Source organism: Drosophila miranda (genome assembly GCF_003369915.1).
Source record: "Drosophila miranda strain MSH22 chromosome Y unlocalized genomic scaffold, D.miranda_PacBio2.1 Contig_Y2_pilon, whole genome shotgun sequence".
Classification (NCBI taxonomy): domain Eukaryota; kingdom Metazoa; phylum Arthropoda; class Insecta; order Diptera; family Drosophilidae; genus Drosophila; species Drosophila miranda.
Window position 1 is genome coordinate 9,269,794 of NW_022881614.1, and position 26,559 is coordinate 9,296,352.

At 45.6% G+C, this 26,559-nt stretch overlaps 1 protein-coding gene and 1 pseudogene across 1 annotated transcript; both read left to right on the plus strand.

Moving 5' to 3' along the window:
• LOC117192999 overlaps window positions 1–26,559 on the plus strand; it is a 174,288-nt pseudogene that overhangs the window by 15,893 nt on the left and 131,836 nt on the right.
• Window positions 5,574–8,935, plus strand: LOC117192469. Its single transcript, XM_033397160.1, has 2 exons — window positions 5,574–7,349; window positions 7,427–8,935. Exons 1-2 carry the CDS (start codon window positions 6,050–6,052, stop codon window positions 7,441–7,443), a joined length of 1,317 nt encoding a protein of 438 aa, XP_033253051.1. The 5' UTR covers window positions 5,574–6,049; the 3' UTR covers window positions 7,444–8,935.

Sequence of the window (26,559 nt, forward strand, 5' to 3'; positions counted from 1 at the left end):
TGGTTGCTCTGGCTCTTATAGGTTCTGAGATCCTTGAACTCATATTTTGCAATTGGCCAAACCGACCATGAAACCTGTGTGTTAGAGAGAGACAGAGCGAGAAAGAATGAAATTGTTTTCTTCATTCTGGCTATAATAATTATACGATCTGGTTGAAATCTTACATTCTAAAACATATAGTCATCCTCTACAATTCTGCGTTTTTGGTTTTATCGTATCTTTAAAAATGTGGATGCCACAGATTTTCGTCCTTTGTAGGGGGGAAGTGGGCGGGGCGAAGTTTTGAAATATTTTTGTAGTAGTGACTCATCACAGAAGTCTGGATACAAAACATCGGTACTCTAGCTCTTATAGTCTTTGAGCATTAGGCGCTGAAGGGGACGGACAGACGGACAGACGGACGGACGGACAGACGGACAGACAGAAATGGCTCAATCGACTCGGCTATTGATGCTGATCAAGAATATATATACTTTATGGGGTCGGAAACGATTCCTTCTGGACGTTACACACATCCACTTTTACCACAAATTTAATATACCCCAATACTCATTTTGAGTATCAGTCTGAGGGTGACGTCGGGGCTGCGTAGCCAGTGCAAATTGATTTGTTCCTTTTGGCTATAAAAATGATCTGATCTGATCCAGATTCAGCAATCTGATAGATATGGTCATTATCTATGATTCTGCGTTTTTAGTTTTCTCGAATGTGCAATATTGTGGATGCAACAGATTTTCGTCCTTTGTGGGGGCGGAAAAGGATGGGGCGAAATTCTGAGATACAAGTTTTATAGTGAGATCTAACAGGAGTGCGGATACTAAATTTGGTTACTCTAGCCTTAATAGTCTCTGAAATTTGTGGATGCCCCAGATTTTCGTCCTTTGCGGGGCGGAAGGGGTGTGGTCAAGGTCCGATATCACAGGAGTGTGGATACCAAATTTGGTTGCTATGGCTTTTACAGGTTCTGAGATCCTTGAACTCATATTTTGCAATTGGCAAAACAGACCATGAAACCTGTGTGTTAGAGAGAGACAGAGCGAGAAAGAATGAAATTGTTTTCTTGATTCTGGCTATAATAATTATACGATCTGGTTGAGATTTTACACTCTAGAACATATAGTCATCTTCTACGATTCTGCGTTTTTGGTTTTATCGTATCCTTAAAACTGTGGATGCCACAGATTTTCGTCCTTTGTGGGAGCGGAAGTGGGCGGGGCGAAGTTTTGAAATATTTTTGTAGCAGTGACATATCACAGAAGTCTGGATCCAAAACATCGTTACTCTAGCTCTTATAGTCTTTGAGCACTAGGCGCTGAAGGGGACGGACAGACGGACGGACGGACGGACGGACAGACGGACAGACAGACAGGGCTCAATCGACTCGGCTATTGATGCTGATCAAGAATATATATACTTTATGGGGTCGGAAACGATTCCTTCTGGACGTTACTCTCATCCACTTTTACCACAAATCTAATATACCCCAATCCTCATTTTGAGTATCGGGTATAAATATAAGGTCTTTGGTGCGTATGAAAGGGTATAATAATGGAAAATGGATAGTGGAATGTTTTCGCAATTAAATATGGCTTAGGCTAGCAGGTTCACCGTCTTTTTCTTAAATGCGCACTCATGTGAGAATTTAAAAAAGGAACAGGGTCATTCGATACTTTTTCTTTTAATTTACTTAATAGAAAATGTCTATGAAATCCGAGTGTCGCTATTCACGAATCGGCGTTAAAATGTCAAATGATTCTTGTCTATTTTGAGATTACTGATTCCTGTCTGACTGCTCTAGGGTTAAGGTGTTGATTATCGCGATCATACCGATAGTTTTCAACAGCAGAATGAAAGGTTTCTCGTAGAAATTTGATAGTTATGTTCTTTGATTCTCTAATTGGTGAATATTTTCTAAATAACCCATTTGCAAATCGTTCTATCGAAGCTGAAAGTAATTTTCTCTTCACCTTTTGTTGGTATCTGAAGGCCCGCATTATGTCTGCAGCACACAAATGATGGGAAATCATTACACCACAAGAGCAAAAAATTGCTGAAAAACTACATATATAATATATGTATATATGAGCAATTTATTAATACTTTATTATACCCGATACTCAAAATGAGTATTGGGGTATATTAGATTTGTGGTAAAAGTGGATGTGTGTACCGTCCAGAAGGAATCGTTTCCGACCCCATAAAGTATATATATTCTTGATCAGCATCAATAGCCGAGTCGATTGAGCCATGTCTGTCTGTCCGTCTGTCCGTCCGTCCGTCTGTCCGTCCCCTTCAGCGCCTAGTGCTCAAAGACTATAAGAGCTAGAGCAACGATGTTTTGGATCCAGACTTCTGTGATATGTCACTGCTACAAAAATATTTCAGAACTTCGCCCCGCCCACTTCCGCCCCACAAAGGACGAAAATCTGTGGCATCCACAATTTTAAAGATACGATAAAACCAAAAACGCAGAATCGTAGAAGATGACTATATGTTCTAGAGTGTAAAATCTCAACCAGATCGTATAATTATTATAGCCAGAATAAAGAAAACAATTTCATTCTTTCTCGCTCTGTCTCTCTCTAACACACAGGTTTCATGGTCTGTTTTGCCAATTGCAAAATATGAGTTCAAGGATCTCAGAACCTATAAGAGCCAGAGCAACCAAATTTGGTATCCACACTCCTGTGATATCGGACCTTGACCATTTCGTGTCCAAATTTCGCCACACCCCCTTCCGCCCCCGCAAAGGACGAAAATCTGGGGCATCCACAAATCTCAGGGACTATTAAGGCTAGAGTAACCAAATTTAGTATCCGCACTCCTGTTAGATCTCACTATAAAACGTATATCTCAGAATTTCGCCCGACTCCCTTCCGCCCCCACAAAGGACGAAAATCTGTTGCATCCACAATATTGCACATTCGAGAAACCTAAAAACGCAAAATCATAGATAACGACCATATCTATCAGATTGCTGAATCTGGACTAGATCAGATAATTTTTATAGCCAAAAGGAACAAATCAATTTACACTGGCTACGCAGCGCCCGACGTCACGCTCAGACTGATTTTCTGTCTCTCTCGCACGCACTCTTTGTCGTGTCGTTTAATATTAGCGGCGTCTGCCGGAGGAGAGCCATACTGACTAAGTATCGGGTATAACTGTAGGGTTGCGGTGTCCGCAGCAACTCACAACGTTCCCCCTCGTTTATTCTCGATTATAACGCCTCCATGTAACATAAATTAGAAGCCACTTACATTGACAACAGGCAAAAGGTAAGGGTGTCTATTTATAACATATATCACAAAGGGCAATTTGTGTAGAAAAAAATTGATTAACAATCAGCGGAAATATTTAGTTACGTTCGATTTAAGCATCCAGTGAATGTCTTAGAGGCCACTATTTAGGGGGAATGTAGGGGGACAGAAACTAAAGAAGTGGCACTCCGGATATGCCAGTTTATTTTATAAGCAAGAATTTGAAGTCATGCGGGCCATTCTCCATGCATCTTTCTCAATCACTATCACTTTTTTCTTTGTTGCAAGAATGTGTGGTACATATACAAAAATCATGTAGTGTGCCGTGGAATCAAACCGCTAACCACTATTATTATGGAACCCACTTTCACCTTTTTTGCAATCTGATAACCGATCATTAATCGACCGCACAATACAGGGCCGGATATTCCGATTCTATTTCTCGGTCCCCAAATACGATCGTTTAATCGTAACCCAAAGACCTGCCCACGTGGAAATACAATTTTGAAGGCAATTTGAAAGTCTCTGGAGGCGTGTCCCCTACAGTCATTGTTCTCGTTTTGATGTGGAAATTATAGAAAATCTCCCTGTCTCTGAAATACAATCGAAATCGAAAGTTGCCTGGACTCCACGCTGATACCGGAAATGGTTTTCTTTTTTATCGAGCGCCTCTGTGATTTATTTGTGTTTTTATGTCCTAGTTACCCAAGTGTCAGGTTACGTTTTGAGGGATAACGACAAGGACCTTCAGATAACAAAAAAAAACGAGAGAGAACGTTGTGAGTTGCTGCGGACACCGCAACTCTACATTTATACCCGATACTTAGTCAGTATGTCTCTCCTCCGGCAGACGCCGACAATATTAAACGACACGACAAAGAGTGCGTGCGAGAGACAGAAAATCAGTCTGAGCGTGACGTCGGGCGCTGCGTAACAACTGCAAATTGATTTGTTCCTATTGGCTATAAAAATGATCCGATCTGATCCAGATTCAGGAATCTGATAGATATGGTCATTATCTATGATTCTGCGCAATTTGGTTACTCTAGCGTTAATTGTCTCTGAGATTTGTGAATATTCCCAGATTTTCGTCCATTGCGGGGGCGGAAGGGGGTGTGGCAAAATTTTGAAACAAACTCGTCTCGGTCCGATATATTAGGAGTATGGATACCAAATTTGGTTGCTCTACCTTTTATAGTCTCTGAGATCTAGGCGCTAATGTTTTACTCTAAGCAAAGCCGGCTATACTACGTGTGTGTTAGAGAGAGACAGGGCGAGAAAAAATGAAATTGTTTTCTTGATGCTGGCTCTAATAATAATACGATCCAATTCAGATTCTGTAGTCTAAAAGATATAGTCATTCTCTACGATTCTGCGTTTTTGGTTTTCTCGTATCTTTAAAATTGTGGATGCCACAGATTTTCGTACTTTGTGGGGGTGGAAGTGGGCGGGGCGAAGTTTTGAAATATTTTTGTAGCAGTGACATATCACAGAAATCTGGATCCAAAACATCGTTGCTCTAGCTCATATAGTCTTTGAGCACTAGGCGCTGAAGGGGACGGACAGACGGACGGACGGACAGACGGACAGACGGACGGACGGACAGACGGACAGACAGACATGGCTCAATCGACTCGGCTATTGATGCTGATCAAGAATATATATACTTTATGGGGTCGGAAACGATTCCTTCTGGACGTTACACACATCCACTTTTACCACAAATCTAATATAACCCAATACTCATTTTGAGTATCGGGTATAAAAAGAACGAGGGGGAACGTTGTGAGTTGCTGCGGACACCGCAACTCTACAGTTATACCCGATACTAAGTCAGTATGGCACCCTCCGTCAGACGCCGCTAATATTAAACGACACGACAAAGAGTGCGAGAGAGACAGAAAATCAGTCTGAGCGTGACGTCGGGCTCTGCGTAGCCACTGCAAATTGATTTGTTCCTATTGGCTATAAAAATGATCCGATCTGATCCAGATTCAGGAATCTGATAGATATGGTTGTTCGGTCAAACTCCTTTAAGGAACAAGTATTCAAATGACCCTCGTAAAATAGAGAGCCTACGCTCACTTTTTGTATTTACTCACCATAATTGTACTAAATTCACCACTGTATTCTCTCTCTTATGCCCAGTATTCAAGCACTAAGATTTGTAATAAATAGTTATTCCCTAATACTCAACTGGATCGATCGACTTTTCTCTTTCTTGTATAGACTTTGATTCGTTTGCAGAAAAAACTAACACACCCCCATCCGTGAATTAACATTAATGCGGAAAACGCTCCGTGTACAAACATTTTGTCGCCCAACGTGGGGCATGTGTGTTATGTTAATTCTTCTGTGAACAATTAAACTAATCGCAATCTACAAAGGCAACAATTACAACATTCGCTCGTCTCGCAGCTGCAATCGAAAGTTCCGAAAACCGTATCAGAATTGTTCGTCTAGATCGCGGGATCGTTGTCCTCGCCTTGCTCTCGCCGTTCTCGCTTAATTTTATCATTCGCTTGTCACCCACAACGCATTCAACGGCGCTTGCATTCTCGGTTCGTTCGCTTTGCAGCTACCTGCTTTGGTCCATCGATCAACGCATTCTTTCTATTGGAATTCCACCGCTTCACTTTCGTTTTGCTTTCGTTGCCGCTGCTGGAACTTTTGCTTTTGCTTTCACCGTTGGTTTTGTGCTCTAGCTGCTGCTGCTTGCTGCGTTTTTTTGTTGTTGTTATTTTTGGAAGCTCTAGTTCTGTGTCAGCGTAATTACACTACACAACAAAATGATGACGCTCGAAGACTTAAAACGCCAACGGAGCAATATAAAACGAAATATAACTCGGATCAAATCTGTGGTAGATGCTAAATCGGAAACCCCGATATGCAATAATGAGCTTCGCTATCGGTTGAACATCTTAGAAACGTATTTCAAGAATGTTTTAAATGTCCAAGCTAATATTGAAGACCTTAGTCCGAATGATGAAGGACGGGCAGATTTGGAGGATACATACATAGCAATCAAGCTAGCCATAAGGGAAAAAATGGGAGGAGATCTGAACGCCAGCATTGTTGCGCCGGACTACCACCCACCGCCAGTGAAGTCATCGTTACCAAGGTTGTCGCTACCCACTTTCGACGGAACATATGCAAACTATAAGAATTGTATTCACTCGTTCGAGCAAATTGTTGTGCGTGAGTCTGGATTGTCTAATATAGAAAAGTTTAATTATTTGCTGACCTGCCTCACGGGGCCGGCATTAGATACAATTCAGGCATTCCAGGTTACAAGCGAAAACTATCCGAAGGCCCTAGCAAAACTCAAAGGCCGTTTTGATAATCCTACTCTTATATTTTTAGAAGGTATTGAGGCATTGTTTGCACTACAACCTGTGGAAAGGTCAAACAGTCAGCAGCTTCACAGCCTAGTGGATAAGGCATCCGCTATATTAAGCTCGCTGGAGTCCATCGGCAAACCTGAGAACATTGTTCACGCTATGGTTATATATATTATAATGGAAAAGTGTGATCAGCAAACTCGGAACAAGTGGAAGGAATCGCAGGACTACAAAACTCTGCCAACCTGGCTAGCATGCACACAGCTTTTGGAACGCCACTGTCAGTTTCTCCATTCGTCTGGAAACTCGGCTGCTACTTCGTCACAACGAAAGGCTGAATCCAATAAGTCAAATCGTCATTCTAATCACCAAATAAACTCGTCGTTTGCTATCACTAATCCGTCTTGTACACTTTGTTCTAGTTCTGGCCATAAGATCTCTAATTGCGCTCAGTTCAAGGCTATGAACAGCAACCAACGGTACGACAATGCAAAACGCCTCGGTCTCTGCATCAATTGTCTTGGAAATGGTCATAGAGTGACGCAATGTTCATCGACTCATCACTCTCAGCCGCAACAGCCACCCCAATCATCAGCAGGACAATCTTCAACTACTGAACCGGTACTCCAACCAGCGCAACCCTCCTGGCAAACGGCTCATCAAGCTGCTTCACATTCTCATATGGAGATCGCAGCAGATGATCAAATTTTGTTGGCAACAGCTATGGTTTTGGTAAAGGATGCCACAGGTGAATACAAACTCGGTAGAGCGTTGCTTGATTCATGCTCTCAGGCTAATTTTGTAACCGAAACCTTTGCACAAAAGCTTCGCCTTCGTCGTGAAAAACACCACATTGGAATTCGCAGTATAGGAGACTCCCTTACTAGTTTGAAGGCTCGTACGACTACCTCTATTAAGTCACGTACTTCCGGCTATCAGCTCACTCTCCAGTTTGGAATCACATCCCATATTGCCTACCAGCCAGATAGTGAGATCGACATATCGAATTGGAACCTACCAGCTAACACTCCATTGTCTGACGAATCGTTCTATAGGACTAAACGTATTGATTTGTTACTGGGAACCGAAGCCTTCTATGGAGCTCTAGCTGTTGGCCAGATTCGCATTGGTCCAAATCTTCCCACTTTGCAGAAGACTCTTTTTGGTTGGGTTGTTGCTGGGAGATACCAGCGGCAATATAACAGACAGCCACCATTGTGCTTGGCGACTGTAGAAGAGTCGATCAGCGCTAGAATGCTCCCAAATCATCGTCGCTGTGAGGACCATTTCAGGGACACAACACATCAGGATGACAGTGGGCGGATTGTCGTTCGCTTGCCATTTCAAGAAGTTCCAAGTTGTCTAGGAAGTTCCTTCAATACAGCTCGAACTCGATTTTTTGCCATTGAGAGACGTCTCGCTCGTCTACCGGAAATTCGCTCGCAGTATATCTCGTTCATGCAGGAATATGAAAGTCTCGGCCATATGTCCCTCGTACTGAATCCTAACTTGGAAGAACCGCATTATTATATACCCCACCATTTCGTTCTGAAACCAAGCAGTACCTCGACGAAGCTCAGAGTTGTCTTTGACGCCTCTTGCCGTACAACATCTCAAAGGTCACTTAACGATCCACTTTTAGTCGGCCCTACCATTCAGGATGAGTTGTACTTGCAATTGCTGCGGTTCCGCATGCATAGGTTCGGCATCACAGCCGACGTCACAAAAATGTACAGGCAGGTACTTGTGAGTAAGAAGGATAGAAAATTCCAGTACATTTTGTGGCGAGCATCTCCAAATACGGATCTTCAAACCTACCAACTCAATACAGTGACATATGGGACTGCGTCTGCCCCATTTCTCGCAACTCGTAGTTTGCATTACTTGGCTGAGGATTGTAAGGATGCATGGCCATTAGGGGCTGCTGCTGAAAAACTGCATTTTATGTTGATGACCTTTTGTGTGGGGCTGATGATATAGATACACTCTTCAAACTAAAAACTGAAATCACATCAACTCTCGCTCGTGGTCAGTTTCCATTATGCAAGTGGCATTCAAATCATCCAGGCGTTGATGGAAGACGAATCTCCCAAGGAATTAAACATTTCAGAAAACTCAGTCAGCAGCACACTCGGCTTAACTTGGCATCAACGAAGAGATGCATGTAGTTTCACATTTAATCCAAAGGAAGTCTATCCCACTACCACAAAACGAACAATTTTGTCTACTGCGTCGTCGCTATTCGATCCAATCGGTCTGCTATCACCGTTAGTCATTGTCTCTAAGATCATTCTTCAGGAGTTGTGGCTTTTGAAACTCGACTGGGACGAGTCTGTCCCCAGAATTTAAGCCACGCATGGAGCAAGTGTTTGGAATCGCTGAATTCACTGTCGTCACTAGCGGTACCTCGTTTTTGTTTGCAGCCTGATACTAGGAGCATTCAAATACATGGATTTTGCGACGCATCGATTCGGGCATACGGCTGCTGTGTTTATGTGCGCACGGAGAATTCGCTTGGACAGGTCACAGTGAAATTGTTCACTTCTAAGTCTAGAGTAGCACCAGTGAAGAAACAGTCTCTTCCGAAGCTTGAACTATGCGGCGCACATCTACTTTCTCAGTTGTATAACAAAGTCAAGGCCATATTCAGTAAACACACTATCACATCTTATTTTTGGAGCGACTCACAGCTCGTATTGCATTGGTTGCAACAACACTCAGTCACCTTATCGACCTTTGTTGGAAATCGATTGTCCGATATTCAGGATTTAACGTCTGATGGAAAATGGCGCTATGTGCCAACACATCAAAACCCTGCTGATATTCTGTCGCGAGGCTGTAACGTGAGCGAGTTGATTAAGTCTTCATGGTTTTCGGGTCCTACGTTTCTAGTCGAAGATTCACTAAACTGGCCCGCCACTGGGGGAAAACTTGATATTGACATGGACGTGGTTAACTCGGAGAATCGGAAAAGTTTGTTTGCTGCCGTACACGAGACAAATAATATCCTCAACATCGTCGATAATATCAGCTCGTACACTCACAGTCTGCGTCTCATTGCTTGGATGATTAGGTTCATAAGGAGATGTCGGAAGCAATCGACGTTTACCACAACCTCACCGACGCCAGATGAACTTCGTTTTGCTTCACATTGCCTTATTTGGAACATTCAACAAACTCATTTTGTAGAGGACATCCGTTTACTTCAGAAGCAAAAACCATTAAAAAGCAGCTTAAAGTTTCTTACTCCCTTTTTAGAAGTCGTGAACGGATTCGAACTTATCAAGGTTGGTGGACGTTTGGAATACTCAGACCTACAAGACGGTCAAAAACATCCGTTGCTGGTGCCTAGTCAGTCCAAATTTGTATGGAACTATATTCGCCATTTGCATCTTCGGAACTATCACGCTGGACCTAAAGCCCTAGTCGCTCTCATTCGTTTGGAGTATTGGATCGTTAACGCCAGAGACTTGGCACGTAGAATTGTTCGCTCCTGTGTACACTGCGTTCGCTACAGACCGAAGCTGCTACAACAACTCATGGGCTCATTACCGCCTACGCGACTCGCTCCGGCTCGACCCTTTGAACGCTGTGGAGTTGACTTTTGTGGACCCATCAACACATATCTACGCATTCGAGGAAAGGGACCTACAAAAGCATACATAGCCGTGTTCGTTTGCCTTCTCACCAAGGCCGTTCACATCGAAGTAGTCTCTGATTTGTCAACAAAGGCGTTCTTAAACGCATTGAAACGGATGGGAGGTCGTCGCAAGCTGCCGACAGACATCTTCTGAGATAATGCCACTAACTTTGTAGGGGCATCGAATCAACTGCAGGAACTAAAAAGTTTATGTTTTTAAAGCAGACCCAAGATGAAATCTATAAATTTTGCGCATCTGACTTTATTAATTTCCATTTTATTCCCCCCAGGGCACCTCATTTTGGAGTCCTTTGGGAAGCGGCAGTCAAGAGTGCAAAGGGGCTGTTAAATCGTACGCTGGCCAACAGCAGGTTCACCTTCAAAGAGTTGAGCACTGTCGTCGTCGAGATAGAATCGATCCTCAACTCGCGCCCGCTATCGCCGCTTTCGTCAGACCCAAATGACTATAGCACTCTCACGGCTGGTCATCTCTTGGTTGGCGAATCATTGCGATCACTACCTGAAAGGTCCCTCGGGAATATCAAGCTGTCAAGTATGGACCGCTACGATGCGATTACGGCCGTCAAGCAACGGTTTTGGAAGCAATGGTCTGCTGACTATGTCAACGAATTGCGATCGCGCACGAAGTGGACAGCACCCTCAACGAACCTTACCGAGGGCACGTTGGTCATCATCCATGAGGACAACCTGCCACCGCTACGCTGGAAACTAGGCCGAGTGCAGTCTACTGTGCTTGGGAAGGATGGACATGTACGGGTGGTGCACCTCCGCACTGCAAATGGAACATGTTGCAGGCCAATACACAAGTTGGCAATTCTTCCGGTGGTTTGAAAGCAGTCCTTTCAACGGGGCCGGGATGTTCGGTCAAACTCCTTTAAGGAACAAGTATTCAAATGACCCTCGTAAAATAGAGAGCCTACGCTCACTTTTTGTATTCACTCACCATAATTGTACTAAATTCACCACTGTATTCTCTCTCTTATGCCCAGTACTCAAGCACTAAGATTTGTAATAAATAGTTATTCCCTAATACTCAACTGGATCGATCGACTTTTCTCTTTCTTGTATAGACTTTGATTCGTTTGCAGAAAAAACTAACACACCCCCATCCGTGAATTAACATTAATGCGGAAAACGCTCCGTGTACAAACATGATGCTTTAATAAATTATGAAATTCTGGAACAATAACGACAGCAATCTATAAATGAAATCGGATACAGCCAAGTAAACCGGAACTATTGGGGGAATGGAGAAAAAAGTGCAACAACGAATTAAAGTCACAAATGTGCAATAGAACTGGTGTGTTTTTAAGGTCATGGCAGCAGCTGTCTGCGTTCGAGTGATACGAGTTTTAAGCGGTGTCATATGCATGCCCTTAAAACAGTGCGAAGTATGCCATGCAACGGTTAGGTACATGCCACACAATTAGCATCCTACTGGAAGAGAGCGGGGTATTAACAGCTGGCAGGATGATGACGATGTGTGCATGACGATGGCGCCAAGTCAGGAACGCTCTGATTGCTGCCCCACTCATCCCTCTCGCCATCTCTTTGCGTCTCACTCCGGCAGTATTTTTTTAGTATTCATAAAAGTGTACTTGAACATCCCCAGGCAGTCATATGACCAGCCATGCATGTCGTTTTTTATAGGCTCACTTAGCGGCCATAAACCGCAGTAAAAAAAAGCAGCAGCAACCAGAGGAGAGTGCAGGTGCAGGAGAGAGAGTTAACTCTGCTCTGAACCCTTTTTCTTCGGTTTTCTGCGCTTCACCCTTCGACATGCCATAATAATATTGTAACTCTTTGCACTTCAAATTGCATTTTAATGCAAACACACACTTCACTTCATTACATTACGAGTACGAGAGCACAAGCTGCAGGCAAAGCGAGAGGAAAAGTGAATGGATTGGTGGGGGTGGGGAGGCTTGCATGCCGGAAATGGAAAAGAGTCGACACAGTCGACACACACAGATATTTGCTGACTTTGCAAGTTTGTAAATTGAAGTGCATGTCGATCGTCGAGCTGGTTACATGCCTCAATGGCGAAAACTGGCACAATGTGCAGCTTCGCCTTCCTTCCCCGCACACGCCATAGAAAATCACCGACCTCCCATCCCACACGTACAGGCAGCAGCAGGTTACATATACGCAGTGGGGCACACAGTCTGGCTGGCATTAGCTAGTGTGAGTCACATTTTATTGGCTGCACACAAGTTCAATATTTTTTCCCAGAGTCTAAACTGATTTGCAAAGTTTTGGCAGCAAAGTAAATGGATTTTGTCTGTATGTGAGTGGGTGTGCGACACATTAAAGATACCCAGGAGGGATGGGATGCGAGACGCCACATCCACTCAAATCCAGTCCTCTGTGGGCCATACACACTCAAAAGTTTGGCATTGATTGCCGTTAAATGAAAATTGAACAATCGACTTGAACAATGATGATGTTATCCAATCGCTTCGATTGGATTGCATTCAAGTTGATTCGAGAGCTGCCACACATTAAAGCCGACTCCTGAGAGTGGAGTGCTACTCAAAATTTTTTTTATATTTTCCAATAGTTTAAGCTCCAACGAAGAAACACAGAATTGTATATTTAATCATCTCCACGTTCCAACACAGGTTTTTGGTATATTTTTCAATCGTTTCCCCGTGATTCAATCATGGACTTGCAGTGCCAATGGCACACACATGCAGACGAGTGTTTTTCGAACAGATTTTTAGATTAGATCCAAATGTTTTCGCTCCGCATATTTTTGTGTTTATTATAAAATTGTATTTTATTTTTTTATTTACAAACTATTTACAAACACTCGCCACGGGCTTTAGGTTAGGTTAGGTTAAGGCGGTAGCCGGGAGGGGGGGGGGGGATAAGAGCCTCCCGCCCCCAAGCTCACTTGGACCTATAAAAGGTCCGCTGTGTTGCCGCATGGGCAAGTGCCCTTCGCGTTGCCCGAACCGTGAGAGCATACTACTGCAGGTTAAGGGCAGTCCCATCCGGTGGCTTGGATGTATTTGGACAAGGTCCCTGGTTTGATTTCGGACAGGTCCGAAATGTCCGTGAGGAAAGCGGACCCGAGAATACGAAGACGACGATTTCCAAAAGCTGGGCAGTGGCAGAAGAAGTGGGGGACCGATTCCTCCTCCTCCTCGTCGCGACAACTCCTGCAGAAGTCGTTATGAGGGATTGACAGTCTAGAGGCATGAGTGCCGATTTGCCAGTGTCCCGTAATGGCTCTAGTAACTGCGGAGCACTGTGCTCTGCTGAGTTTATACAGCTCTGCTGAGCGCTTCTTCGATCGATGTGGCCATATCAATATGGAGACTTTACAGGAAACGGTTTGCTGCCATCTCCTATTGGCATTTTGCTCGAACAATTCGTGCGTTAGGAGCCTGCACGTAGCCAAGGGCATCGCTACTTGCTACCTCTCCGATAGGAGAGGAATCGTAGTACCCTGCCTGGCTAGCTCGTCGGCGGTCATTTACAGTCGCTGAGTTCGACGATATTGAGCCTAGAGCTTTGATAGCTACTTGACTGTCCGAGAAGACGCACACTAAGTGCGTATCTAGAAGTAGTTTGGAGACGATCGAAATGGCCTCCTTGATGGCTTCAACCTCCGCTTGGAACACACTAAAGTGATCCGGGAGCCTGAAGAAATGACTGATGTTCAGCTCGCTGCAGTAGACTCCGCCTCCCACGCGGCCGTCTAGCTTTGAGCCATCAGTGTAGAAGTGGACCGCATTTGCAGGTCCTGGTTCGCCCATCTCCCAGTCCTCCCTAGGTGGGATTGATACCTGGAAGGACGTCGAGAGGTGATCACAAGGAATACTAGGAGTCTCATCAGGATTCCCGAGTGCCCAACCGCGGATGCTTTCCACAGTCTGGCTTCTCTCATTCTGAGGGCGGAAAGTGTTGCCACCTTCTTTCCCATGAGATCCACAGGGAGGAGGTCCAGCACAGTATCCAGGGCTTCCCCTGGAGTAGTGCGTAGCCCGCCAGTTATGCATAGCTCTGCCATGCGTTGAACTCTGCTGAGTTTATTGAGGCATGTCCTTCTGTCTAAGGCTGGCCACCATACCACCACTCCGTAGAGCATGATTGGTCGTATGATGGCGGTGTAGAGCCACAGAACTATATAGGGGGTCATTCCCCATTTTAGTCCGTAAATTCCCTCGTAAATTATTTTGAGCCAGTTAATGGCTTTATGTCCCGCGTGAATCAGTTGGGCTGGTAAAATGCCGTCTGGCCCCGCGGACTTGTAGGGTTTAAAGCTTCTGATCGCCCAGGAAATGTTCTCCTGGCTTAACAGTCTCAGGATGGCATTTGAGGCGACAGAAGAAGGCGCGAGGTAGTTGGGTCTGTTTTCATCGCAGCCAGGGAAGTGGGTATTTAGGAGAAGATTTAGCGACTCATCGCTGGACGTAGTCCACGACTGGTCGGTGTTCCTCAAGTAGCCCAGGGTGGGTGTTGTCTTCGAGAGAACTCTGCGCAAGCGTGAGGCTTCTGAGTTACTCTCGATTTCGCTGCAGAACTTACGCCAGGAGGCGCGTTTGGCTTTTCTAAGTTCTTTGTTGTAGGTTGACAGACTGGCCTTGTATTCGGCCCAGTTTTGCTCAACGTTTTCAGCCTTAGCTTTATTGAAGAGTCTCCGGGAGGCTTTCCGGAGTTCACCCAGTTTCGGATTCCACCATTCAGGTTTCTTCCGGCCTCTGTTCTTGCCAGAGGGGCATGCTTTGTCGAGCGCCTTATTGCAGGCGTCGGTAAAGATCTTAAGAAGACGAGTCGTGGCCTCCGTAGAGAGCTCCTCCTCAGATGGGGGCTCAGGGAGAACACGACAGAGGTAATCAGAGTACCGAGTCCAGTTTGTCCGCCTGATGTTCCGGAATCGGACTGGCTTCGGGACTAAGAAGGAGAAGACAATTTCCACGTACCTGTGGTCCGAGAAGGAGTGCTCTTCCAGGACCCTCCAGGATACAATGTTACGCTGTATCTCATGAGAGGCAAGCGTGAGGTCCAGGACCTCCTTGCGGTTTTTAATAATAAAGGTGGGATCACGACCCGGTTTAATAAGACCATCTGAGTGGTCAGTAAGTAACTGAAAAGGTACTCACCCCTTTCGTTTGTGTCAGTGCTTCCCCACTGACAGTGATGTGCATTGGCATCGCACCCCACAATTAGGCCGATGTCCTTGGCCGAGCAGTCTGCGATTAGAGCCCGGAGAGGCGCGTGTGGACGGGGGTCTGGTTGTTCATGCCCATGTATGCGGAGCAGATCGTCAGTGAGCGCTCCTGGCCTTCGAGGCTCACTGCGGTGTGGTCTTCATTGCTGAAATTTGGGAGCAAAAATAAGTGCAGCTCTCTTTTTGCAAGAATGCAGGTACGAATTTTACCTGCGGTTTCAGCTACGTATAGCTTGTAGTCAGAAGTCCTCAGACCGGAGACCCTGTTTCCGAGGCTCCAGGGCTCCTGAATGAGGACTATGTCGGCTCCACCCTTGGCCAGGTGGAGCAGTAGAGCAGCGCATGCTGCCTTACAATGGTGGAGGTTTATCTGCAGGAGCGTCAACGACATTCCTGAGGCTCGCCTCCACCATTGTTGCTTCTAGATCGCTGTCAGGGGACTCCGGCTCCTCCCCGACAACGATGTGGCTGAGACCTCTGGCTAGGTCTCTCTCGTCGAACGCGTAGTCGTCCAACATATCGTCCGACATCATGGACGCCGCATCCGACGCCGGGTTGTCTTCCTCGCACGAGGCCCCCTCTTTCGGGATCTCCGGCAGCTCCGGGTCTGGCTCGACCTCCGCTTGCCTGCCCTTGCGATCGGACTTGTAAGTGGATATGGTGACCTTCTTGTAGCCATAATCCACTACACCGTCCGACTTTGCGAGGAGATCAATGGATTCCTCATTTAGGACGAGGATAATCTGGCGCCTCTGCCCTTGGATATCCTCCACCTTTGCCACCTTCCAATCGGCTGTAGGAAGGTGGGGGCTGCAGACCTGCAGTAACCTGAGGATCTTCTCAGGCTGCCACCCTGCGTCCTCACACTTTGGCGGTGGTCCGCCGTTCTCCTCCAGTTCCAGTAGGAACCGGTCCTGGAGCTCGTTCTCCACCAGGTGCCACTTATCGCGAGGGACATGGCCGTCCTCGGCGCCCCTGTCCAGGACACCGATCAGGGTCCTGCCCCTCGCCACCTCAGCGAACGACCGGTTCGTGAGGTGGGTCTTCACCCGCTTGGCTTGCTGGGCTTGGCCTGGCTGATTTGCGGGGTCCTCCGCTGAGCGTTGCCGCTTGTTGGCGGCCTTAGCTGCGCCCTTTCCGGCTTTGGCTGGCTGGAACAGGGGAAGGATTGAGCAGGCCCACAGCCTCTGCTCCTTTCCTTCGGCTGACGCCTTGAAGTTCGGGTCTTCGTTGGACAGGATGAAAGCCGCTCGTCTCCTGTCCTGGTACGACGGCTTTCCACCCCGTGGTGCAGAGACGCTGCCCGCCGTGGCTCCCATGGGTTCTTCGGTCCCGGTGCGCTTACCAGCCGCGATTACGCTCTGCTTGGCAGCCACCCTGTATCCGCTTAGCCCTTGGAGCCACCCGACTTGGAAGGACCCGATTGGCTTTTCGGGCCCCCCCTCGCTGCGGCTGCTGCCTGAAGACGGTGGACCGACTCAGTCTCCTTCCCCGTCTTCTTTGGACCCGATTTCCCAGGCGCTGGTGCAGAGGGATTGGCTTGTCCCTCCGGTACTTTAAGAGGAGTACCGAGCTCCTTTGCGGTTTTGTTGGTTTTTATATTTAGAGTGTTTGACATAGTAGTTCCCACGAGTAGGCGGGAAGGGGATGGTCACCCGAGGCATAGCCCGCTTGCCCCGGGAAGCCTGATTTAAACTGGAGGTCGGCAGGTATCCAGAGTCTGCATATTATCGACCGGGCACACCCCCCGGCCATGCATCCCTCGGCATATAACAGTGTCACCTTGGATTGGGGTAATTTCACTGAGAGTTTTCTTCTCTCCGCCCGACTACCATTCGCCAGCATCCTAGCAGAGACATGACCGTGCTAGGACCTGTTTCCAGCCGCTCTCACGGGGAGAGTATAGTCGCACTTCCACCGGTGTGGAAGTGTCGCAACCCTCTGTGTCCCTGTGAGACGCAGACCGCACCGGGTATTACTAACCGGAGCGGCTTCGCCTCAGTTCCGAGTTCACAGTTGTGCGAGCCGACCCGTCATCCGTTTGTCCCCCTGTAGCACCCGATGGCTGACGGCACGGGCTTTGCTTTATTGAAATTGAAAACCATTGGCCAGTGGATTAACGACATTCCACACTCCCCAATAGAAAATTGGAACTCGAAATGGATGATTAAGTGCCGAAGCACTCGATCACTCAACCACTCGCTCAAGCGTAGGGCATGAACACCGCTCCGACCTGTGCCAAAATGTTATTTACGGCTGCGGCTTCCATTTAAAAACTATAAAAAATAAACACAAAAACACAACTTTTAGTTACGTTTCGGCACAAATAAAATTAGTAGTGCGGCGAGCTAAAAGCTATCTGTCCTTCGATAAAAATCGGAGGGGGGCCAGAAGCGAGTCAATATATCATAAAAGCATGTCGATACCTCGCAGCCTCTTCCTCGAATCTGCGTCATGTGCTGGCGGTGGTGGTGGCAGTGTAGTCGTAGTTTAGAAACAGTTTCCGATTTCCGTTTTCCTGTTTATCGTTTATTGAGTTTTTTTTGCTACGCTACACAAAGGTAAAAGCAAAATCCAGACGCCATCGAGGGAAAAGAAAAACAACGCCAAATCCAAAGAGAAATTCGTACTCGTTAGCCATAACCACATGCCACTCTTCTATCTTCACGTCCATTTCCATTCCCAATTCTACCATCATCGTCAGCGTCGTCGTCATATTGAACTTTGATGGTGGCACGTTCCTTGGGCCTGCCCCACACTCACCATGCTCCTTGCTCTTTAAAGATCTACACGCGCACGAGGATACTTTGGCACATCTTTTACCATACTGGCACGCTGAAGCCTGGCATTTCCATCTTCCCTCTTTCGTGTCTACCAGCCTGCCAGCCCGCCAGGAGGCGTGTGGCGTGTGTTGTTAGTCATTTATATGGCCCACATAAATTATAACAAATATGTACGCAGACGGCATTCCAAATGCCGATTTCTCACTGCTTTCCGCCTAGTGGATGTTATAAATAATCTTTAAATAAAAGAAGCCCCTATCCTCGGGAGCAGAATATGTTTTAAAATATTGAGGTGTACGCGTACGTGACGCTGCAGTGACGCTTCTGTGTGCGGAAACGGCCTGTGATTTGTAGATGTCAAAACGTGCGAGCAGGCTTCGCCAGGAGCCCTTTAATTAGCTTTCTGAGATGCCAGTATGCCATGTGTGTTGGGATGGTGATTGGTTAAATTTACCCAACATCTTCTGATTAGGAACAGCGTTTAATCCATCGATCAGGAATAAAATTCAGAACAAAGCTGGCAAAAAGGACTCAACCCTTTCAGCGTGTCAGGACACAATGCAAAATGGATGAACCCATTTGTTTCTGGTTTTGTTCATAGCCCAAGCAGTGACCTTCTTACCGTCTCCATTTGTTTTTATCGGATTCGGTTCTTCACGTGGCTCGAACAAAGTGAAAAAAAAAGAGTTTTTCCTCTAATAGAACACCTGTAGAAATGCAATGAAATGGCTTAAAAAACCATGACAATCCATGGGACACACAATCAATTATCTTAAAGAAATCAAGTTTCCGCCTAACTCTCCATCAATCAACGCTTTAAATCCTAATCCATGAGAAACTTACACTTATATTTTGTCAGGCATTGGTTTGTGTCGTGTTGCATTTTTTTCCATAATTGGGTTTGAAAATACTATATAAATTTAACATTTCAGTCGCATAAATATCGTGCGTTACAATTGCCATAAATTCAAGAGTGAAAACAAACAAATTAACCCAATAAAATTGTACAAAAATCACATAAATTACATTTTCCCTCTGTTATGGTTGTGGCATGGGCGAATGGGGGGAAAAGTGCAATGAATTTGCTTACAAATTTTCCAAAAACCAAAAATAGAGGCAATTAAATAAATTTCTCACAATAGGATTTCCCTCAGCAGCGACAGCAGCGACAACAAACTGCAGTTATCTGTAAAATGGAATGAAATTCTTGTTTTATTTTCGGATTTTTCATTTCGTTTTACTTTATTTATTGACATGTCAACAAATGTTGCATGACGCTCTCACCCCCTCTCTCTCTCTCTCTCTCTCTCTCTCTCTCTCTCTCTCTCTCTCGCTTTCTGTCTATCTCTAACAATCTCTCCCTATGTTCTGACTATCGCTTTCTTTCACAGCAGTTGCGATAAATAAGTTGTATACCAAATTCGCGCCAAAGAATCAGCTACAGCAAAATGTTTCCGGGACAGAGAAAAGTGTGAAGAGAAGCAGAAAGGCGTTGCCACAGAGAAACTGCAGAGGAGACACAGTACACGAACTTGGACCAGGACCCACCAAAGCCGAGCCACTGCCAACCTCAAAGCTCTTCCACAGACTGCAAAGACCACACACAGAACACAGATCGAGAGCAGGGCCATCATGGGCCAGGCCTCGCTCTTCTGCTGCCACTGCTGCTGCCTGCTGGTGTGCCTCGTCCTGGCCACGCTAAATGGCCCGGCGGCTGGAGCAACACGTGTCCGTGTCAGCTCCTCCACGACCATGACACGCAACATCGAGGAGGAGAACGGTAAGTGTTGCACAAAGAACCATCCCTCCCAGTATATCTATCTATGTTTCCAGGTCGATTTGAGCGTTGCTTTATATTGATATAGACGGGGCACTGATTTCGTTAGCTTTTCCCATAAACTGATTGTGCCTAGCGGCTGCTGCTTCCACCGCTGCCCACGTTGCGCAGTGCTCTCCACTCTTTCTCTCTCGTTCTCTCTTTCTTTTCGCGTGTGTATGTGGCTCAGTAATTTAATTTAAAGTGAAATGTTTGACTGCCATTAAGGCCGTGTGTGCGGCATGTATGTGTGTGTTCCTGACGCAACTTTTATTCAATCAACATAAAGTTTATTGTGGGTAAAGAAATTGGGTTTTGCGGATCGACAAAGCGGTGCTGCGGCCTTTGTCGTTGCATTATCGAGTAAATGGAATTTTCAGGGTTTTAAGCGTGCGGAAATTATGCCGAAAATTGTTATGGATTCGAAATTGATTTCGATTTCGCTGGTTGCGACTGCGAATCTCTCCCGATGGTTCTGGCTCGAGGCTGGTCAAAAACTTTCTTCCACTGGCCATCAAATAATAAAATTCGGCCAATAAATAAGCCCTGGGGGGGAGGGCGAGGGAGAGGCACAGGCCGAAGTTCAAGTATGAAAAAAGGGCAACAAAACTTTGCCAAGTATCCAAAAAGATGGCCAAGAAGATGGAACAATGAGCAGAGCAGAACAGAGAAGACTGCATTAGCCTGGCCAGAAGTTTTCGGTAATATACGAAGCACCCTGCCCTCTCCTGCCCACACATTTTTCGTCTCAGTTAACAGGGCGTATGACCAATCTGAGGGATCACATATACGCTCACGCATACGCCCTGTGGAACATAATTTACAGAGCAGACCAGGCCAATTCAGCGGTCCAACGCCTGCGGCCTGGGGTTGCATATTGTTTAACTTCACAGGATCCCTGGCACCACAGTCAAAAGTTTTCCGAACAGAAAGGAAGGCAAGGCTGAGACTGGGGTATTCCAGGGTATAAGGGACTTCATAAATTTAGATTTTATATGTTTTCAATTGAATTTCGTTGTTGCGCCATCAGAAACTTTTTACTTTGGCATTTCCATGTTTTCCAAGGCAACCACTTCGCATCACACGCCTCCGCTGGAGGCCTCCTCCTGCAGAAGCAGAGAGAGCCGTAGACCACTTCCTTTGGTTCTCTGCTGCTACTCTGCTCTGCTCAGCGGCCTGTGGACTGCTGAAAAAGTATTTATCGCATTTCTATGAAAACAACCTACTCAACATTTTGGCCAAAAGCTTTGGAATTATGTTTGGCTTGCCGTTCCACACATACAGGAACTCTGTGGCCGAGCAAAGTTTTCCTTTTGCACCATAGCAGGAGAGCACCGAAAGCCGCATCAGACAGCCTTATAAATACTTACTTAGAGGCATATCTGATGAGTAAAGTTTGAGCTCCCCGAAAACAGTGTAAACTTCGATTCGGCTGTCCATATCTCAAGTTTTTGAAGGCGATTTAACGCCAGATTTACCGCCAGATCTGTCTTTCATGCAGCGGAGTGAGAGAGTCAGTTGTTTTGGCCAAGGGAATTTGTTGGCTCGTCAACGGGACAGGAAAGGAGTTTTTACTGGAGTTACTTTAGGCAACGGACCTTTTATAGGTCCAAGTGAGCTTGGGGGCGGGAGGCTCTTATCCCCCCCCCCCGGCTGCCGCCTTAACCTAACCTACTTTAGGCAAAGCAATTGGTTCTTCCGCGGAACAAGTTTCGTCTTGCAAAGGGTACACGAGTACATCACAAACTCGACTGCACTGATTATACCCGATTCTCAAAATGAGTATTGGGGTATATTAGATTTGTGGTAAAAGTGGATGTGTGTAACGTCCAGAAGGAATCGTTTCCGACCCCATAAAGTATATATATTCTTGATCAGCATCAATAGCCGAGTCGATTGAGCCATGTCTATCTGTCCGTCTGTCCGTCTGTCCGTCCGTCCGTCTGTCCGTCTGTCCGTCCCCTTCAGCGCCTAGTGCTCAAAGACTATAAGAGCTAGAGCAACGATGTTTTGGACCCAGACTTCTGTGATATGTCACTGCTACAAGAATATTTCAAAACTTTGCCCCGCCCACTTCCGCCCCCACAAAGGACGAAAATCTGTGGCATCCACAATTTTAAAGATATGAAAAAACCAAAAACGCAGAATCGTAGAGAATGACCATATCTTTTAGACTGCAGAACTTGAATAAGATCGTATTATTATTATAGCCAGCATCAAGAAAACAATTTCATTCTTTCTCGCCCTGTCTCTCTCTAACACACACGTAGCATAGGCGGCTTTGCTTAGGGTAAAACATTAGCGCCTGGATCTCAGAGACTATAAAAGCTAGAGCAACCAAATTTGGTATCCACACTCCTAATATATCGGACCGAGACGAATTTGTTTCAAAATTTCGCCACACCCCCTTCCGCCCCCGCAAAGGATGAAAATCTGGGGATATTCACAAATCTCAGAGACTATTATGGCTAGAGTAACCAAATTTGGTATCCGCACTCCTGTTAGATCTCACTACAAAACGTATATCTCAAAATTTCGCGCCACCCCCTTCCGTCCCCACAAAGGACGAAAATCTGTTGCATCCACAGTATTGAGGATACGAGAAAACTAAAAAGGCAGAATCATAGATAATGATCATATCTATCAGATTGCTGAATCTGGATCAGATCAGTTAATTTTTATAGCCAAAAGGAACAAATCAATTTGCACTGGCTACGCAGCCCCCGACGTCCCGCTCAGACTGACTTTCTGTCTCTCTCGCACGCACTCTTTATCGTGTCGTTCAATATTAGCGGCGTCTGCCGGAGGAGAGCCATACTGACGTAGTATCGGGTATAACTGTGGAGTTGCGGTGTCCGCTGCAACTCACAACGTTCCCCCTCGTTTTCTTATTCAATTCTGTAGAAAGTTCTCAGGGAAAACGGTATTTCGCACTCGAATGCGTGGCTGCTTGGTAGAAATCTGTTTTTTGGGGAATTGTTCACTTGGCTCCTTATAGAAAGCCGCTTTCCTGCTTTGATAATAAGCAAATTCCTTTAAATTACTGAAGAATATAATTCTTACACTGTAGACTTTTGCAGACAAATTTAGATTAATATATTATTATAATTTTGTAATATTTATATTTATTTATACTTTTTGTATATTTATATATTAAATATACATTTTTTCGCATTTTCTTTGCATGTTCTTCATTTTAAATATTTTCCTTTGATTTTACTTAAATTTTCTTTCTTTAATATTTGTTTCCTAATTTTTTTACAGCTTTACTTTTGCTTTTGGCTGGTAAGTCGTTGACCAAGTTTTCTTTTAGCCCAAAACACGCTTTTTGTGCCCAATTCTCACCCTTCTGAGCCCCTCTTTTTAGCCAGATTATCAACATATTATTGGCGTTTGAGCCAGGGATAGCCCAAACAATTTGCACACCAAATTGACCAGGCCAACAGATGTGTCCGCCACGCCCCACGCCACCACACACTCATACACACACGCACAGGAATCAAAGCGGCTTAGTCACCGTTGAGACGAATGGATGGATGGGACAAGCCAAAGTCAAGCATCAACTTGAAGGAAACTCCCCAAAAAAAAAAGAAAACTGAACAGAAAAACAGACAAAACAACTTTCGGCTGGTCAACAATCGCCCCTCTGCTATCGCATATCCTTATATTTATGTGTGTGAGTCTGTGTATGTGTGTGTGCGTGTCCAGTTGTCCAGAAAAAACTTTCGCCTCGAATGTTGTCTCGAAAATCGTTGAAAAATCCCGATGCAGCAGCAGCAGCAGCAGCAAGGAAGCCGCCGCTTGACAGCGCGTTGAATGTCAAGATTTTCCTTGCTTTTCTTTGGCTTTTCTTTGGGCTTTGCTCTCCCTGGTCTCTGCATGTCCTCTGTCCGCTGTGTCTTGTGCCTGATATGGAGTAGCCTACTTCTGTTTCTTCTTCAAAGGAAACCACCTCACTCCATTTGCTGTGACTTTTTCCCTGTTTTCCCCCATTTTCGACCCATTTTGGTGCCTTTTCTTTGCCGTTGTTTGCCTTGGGGCCGATTTGGAAATGCGTGGACATACTTCATTCATTTCATGGCTTTGCAGAGGGACATTTATCATCGGGCCCTCGAGTGCGTCACAAAAAGGCAGCGCGCGCCATCAGCTATATTGTCGGGCTCCTCTGACCGACTGACTGACAACTATTATGCTTTGTTAATCGGCTTAGAATTCCCTACTGTTCCCTATCCCTGTCTCTGGTGCTATTTCTGAGTTTTTCGGGCCAAAAGATGTAGCCATGTGCTTGCCAGCAGATTGTCATTGCCCTATGTGTGTCCTACATCCTTCAGCCTTCGTTTACGAACATTTCTGATTGTTCATTTGCCACACACGCGCGCTAAAAACTCAGACCGCAGACAGGGCTCCTGCTTACATCCATCCATCCATCCTTCCTTCCACCTGGTAGCAAGCAGATGAGGCAAGGCTTTGTCTTTGTCGGAATGCCCCCATAACCACCACCCTCCGCCCCCCACAACCGAAATTGCGGCCTCTGTCTCTGCCCCTATGTGGTGGCTGACAGCTTAGGGCTTGGGCAAAGGAGTCCGATCCCCATTTGGCTGTGGCTGTGGCATCGAAAAAATTGTTCCGTGTGTGGGTCTCTCTGCTCCTTCGTTAGCATTCCGTGTGGAATTTGATACTTGATTATTTGTTGCCGGCCTCAAGCGTGCATAAAATATCAAAGTGGCGTCAACGTCAACTCGGTTGTGCTGGGCCCCACCTCCGACCCCGCCCCCGCCACCAAACCAAACACTCATTTTGTTGCGTATATATCTCTGGAAGAACGACATGTGTAGACATCATGTTTTGGCAGGATACACAGTGCCGGGGCCCCTGATTTTAGTTACCATTTAGTGTTGGCCGCACAATAAATAAATAAGCAGTTGTTGGTCCCCAGCTTCTTGGGGCCCCCCCTCTGTTTTGGGCCTCTGCATTATCCTTCCAACTGCCTCAGGGGCCTCTCCTGTCAGCGCTCCTTTCGTGCGTTGCGTCTCGTTTTGTATGCTAAAGAAAGGAGATCTAGATATCGACGACACAGTGGAGGAGGAAGTGCTCTTTAATTCCATGCCCAAATCTCACACGCAGAAAAAAAACACACAAAATCTCCCGCAAAACTTTTTCATGAATCTTTTGATTTTTCTTGCAAATTGTTATTGTTGTTGTTTTTGTGGCAGGATTGGATTTGCATACCTAAACTGTTATTGTTGTTGCTCAAAAGAAGTCGAATTGTGGAAAACATTTGAGCTTTGGGTAAAGAAGTGACAAGAAATCTTTGAGAAATCCAAGGGAAGTTGGGGAAATGAGCTGGGAAAACCCAAATATCTAATATTTAATACTTAAGCAATGTTTCATCTTTAAATCAAAAGATATTTTGACTTTCTCTAACAAGGATTTGTTTCGTTTTTCTTTCAATTAGCATTGAAATGGGTTCTTCCTCCGGCTATTCAGAAAATTATAAAACACAACAATGGAACCTCCGTTATACCTTAACTGAGGCCATTCCCATGATTATGCTATCCTCAATTGAAGGTGCAACATATTTCAGTACTCGTTTTATTTTTCTTTCCCCGAAGTGCAAACAAACAGGCGGAAGCTTATATTTAGCAACTTTAAGCACACACCAAAGAGGGCCGAAGCTACTCCGTAGAACCCGCCCAAAAGGCAGCACACATGCTCTTGAGATGGTGCCCGGGGCGCAGAGGGGCATTCGTCATAAGGGAGATATAACGAAATTAAAAAATTGACAAACAAAAAGTTTTCATATAAAATACAAGGCGATGGAACAGCAGCGGCAGCAATAGTGGCAGCGGCAGCCGCAGCGGCATCCATGGAAAAGTTTACCCCCAGGAAAATATATTTGTGTTTCACTTAAAGTTTCTGATAGCCGAGAAAAAAAAGGAAAAAAAGAAGTAAAATCAGCGCAAAGTTTTTCAATAAATTTATATTTATGCTAAATAAACGAGAAGGAGTCGTTTTTGTCTGATTGTCGATGAAACATAAATAAATATTGATTCAAGGTTTCAAGAGTGGCTTGCACCCTGGAACATCCCCTTGCAGGGGCTCAAAGGAAGCCAAGAAACCTGGCAATTAGTCCGTGGCAAAGCCTAGTGCTTGAGGCCTAATCATAAACGTTGAGTCCTTGGCAGCACACACACTGATAGTCGTACAGGGTACGGTACGGATAGGGACCTAGAGAAACCTTAAGGACTTAGGGACGGGCCCGAATGCCACGTGCAGCCACAGCCTCTGTGCGGAGTAACCTGCAAGTGCACATGTAAGAGGGTCCTGGCTGCACGACAGGAAGCCAGGGCAAACGCACATCCGTGCATCCGGGCGGCATCCACTCGCAATTTTCATAACAATTTGTCAGCAAAAGAATGTTCCCCGAAAATCTCATTCTCTCTCTCTCTCTCTCTCTCTCTCTCTCTCTCTCTCTCTCTCTCTCTCTCTCTCTCTCTGTCTCTGTCAAAAACCCAAATT

Excerpts from the sequence above, each read along its gene's own strand:
- LOC117192469 (XM_033397160.1), top strand. The coding sequence starts at position 6,050 with ATGATGACGCTCGAAGACTTAAAACGCCAACGGAGCAATATAAAACGA.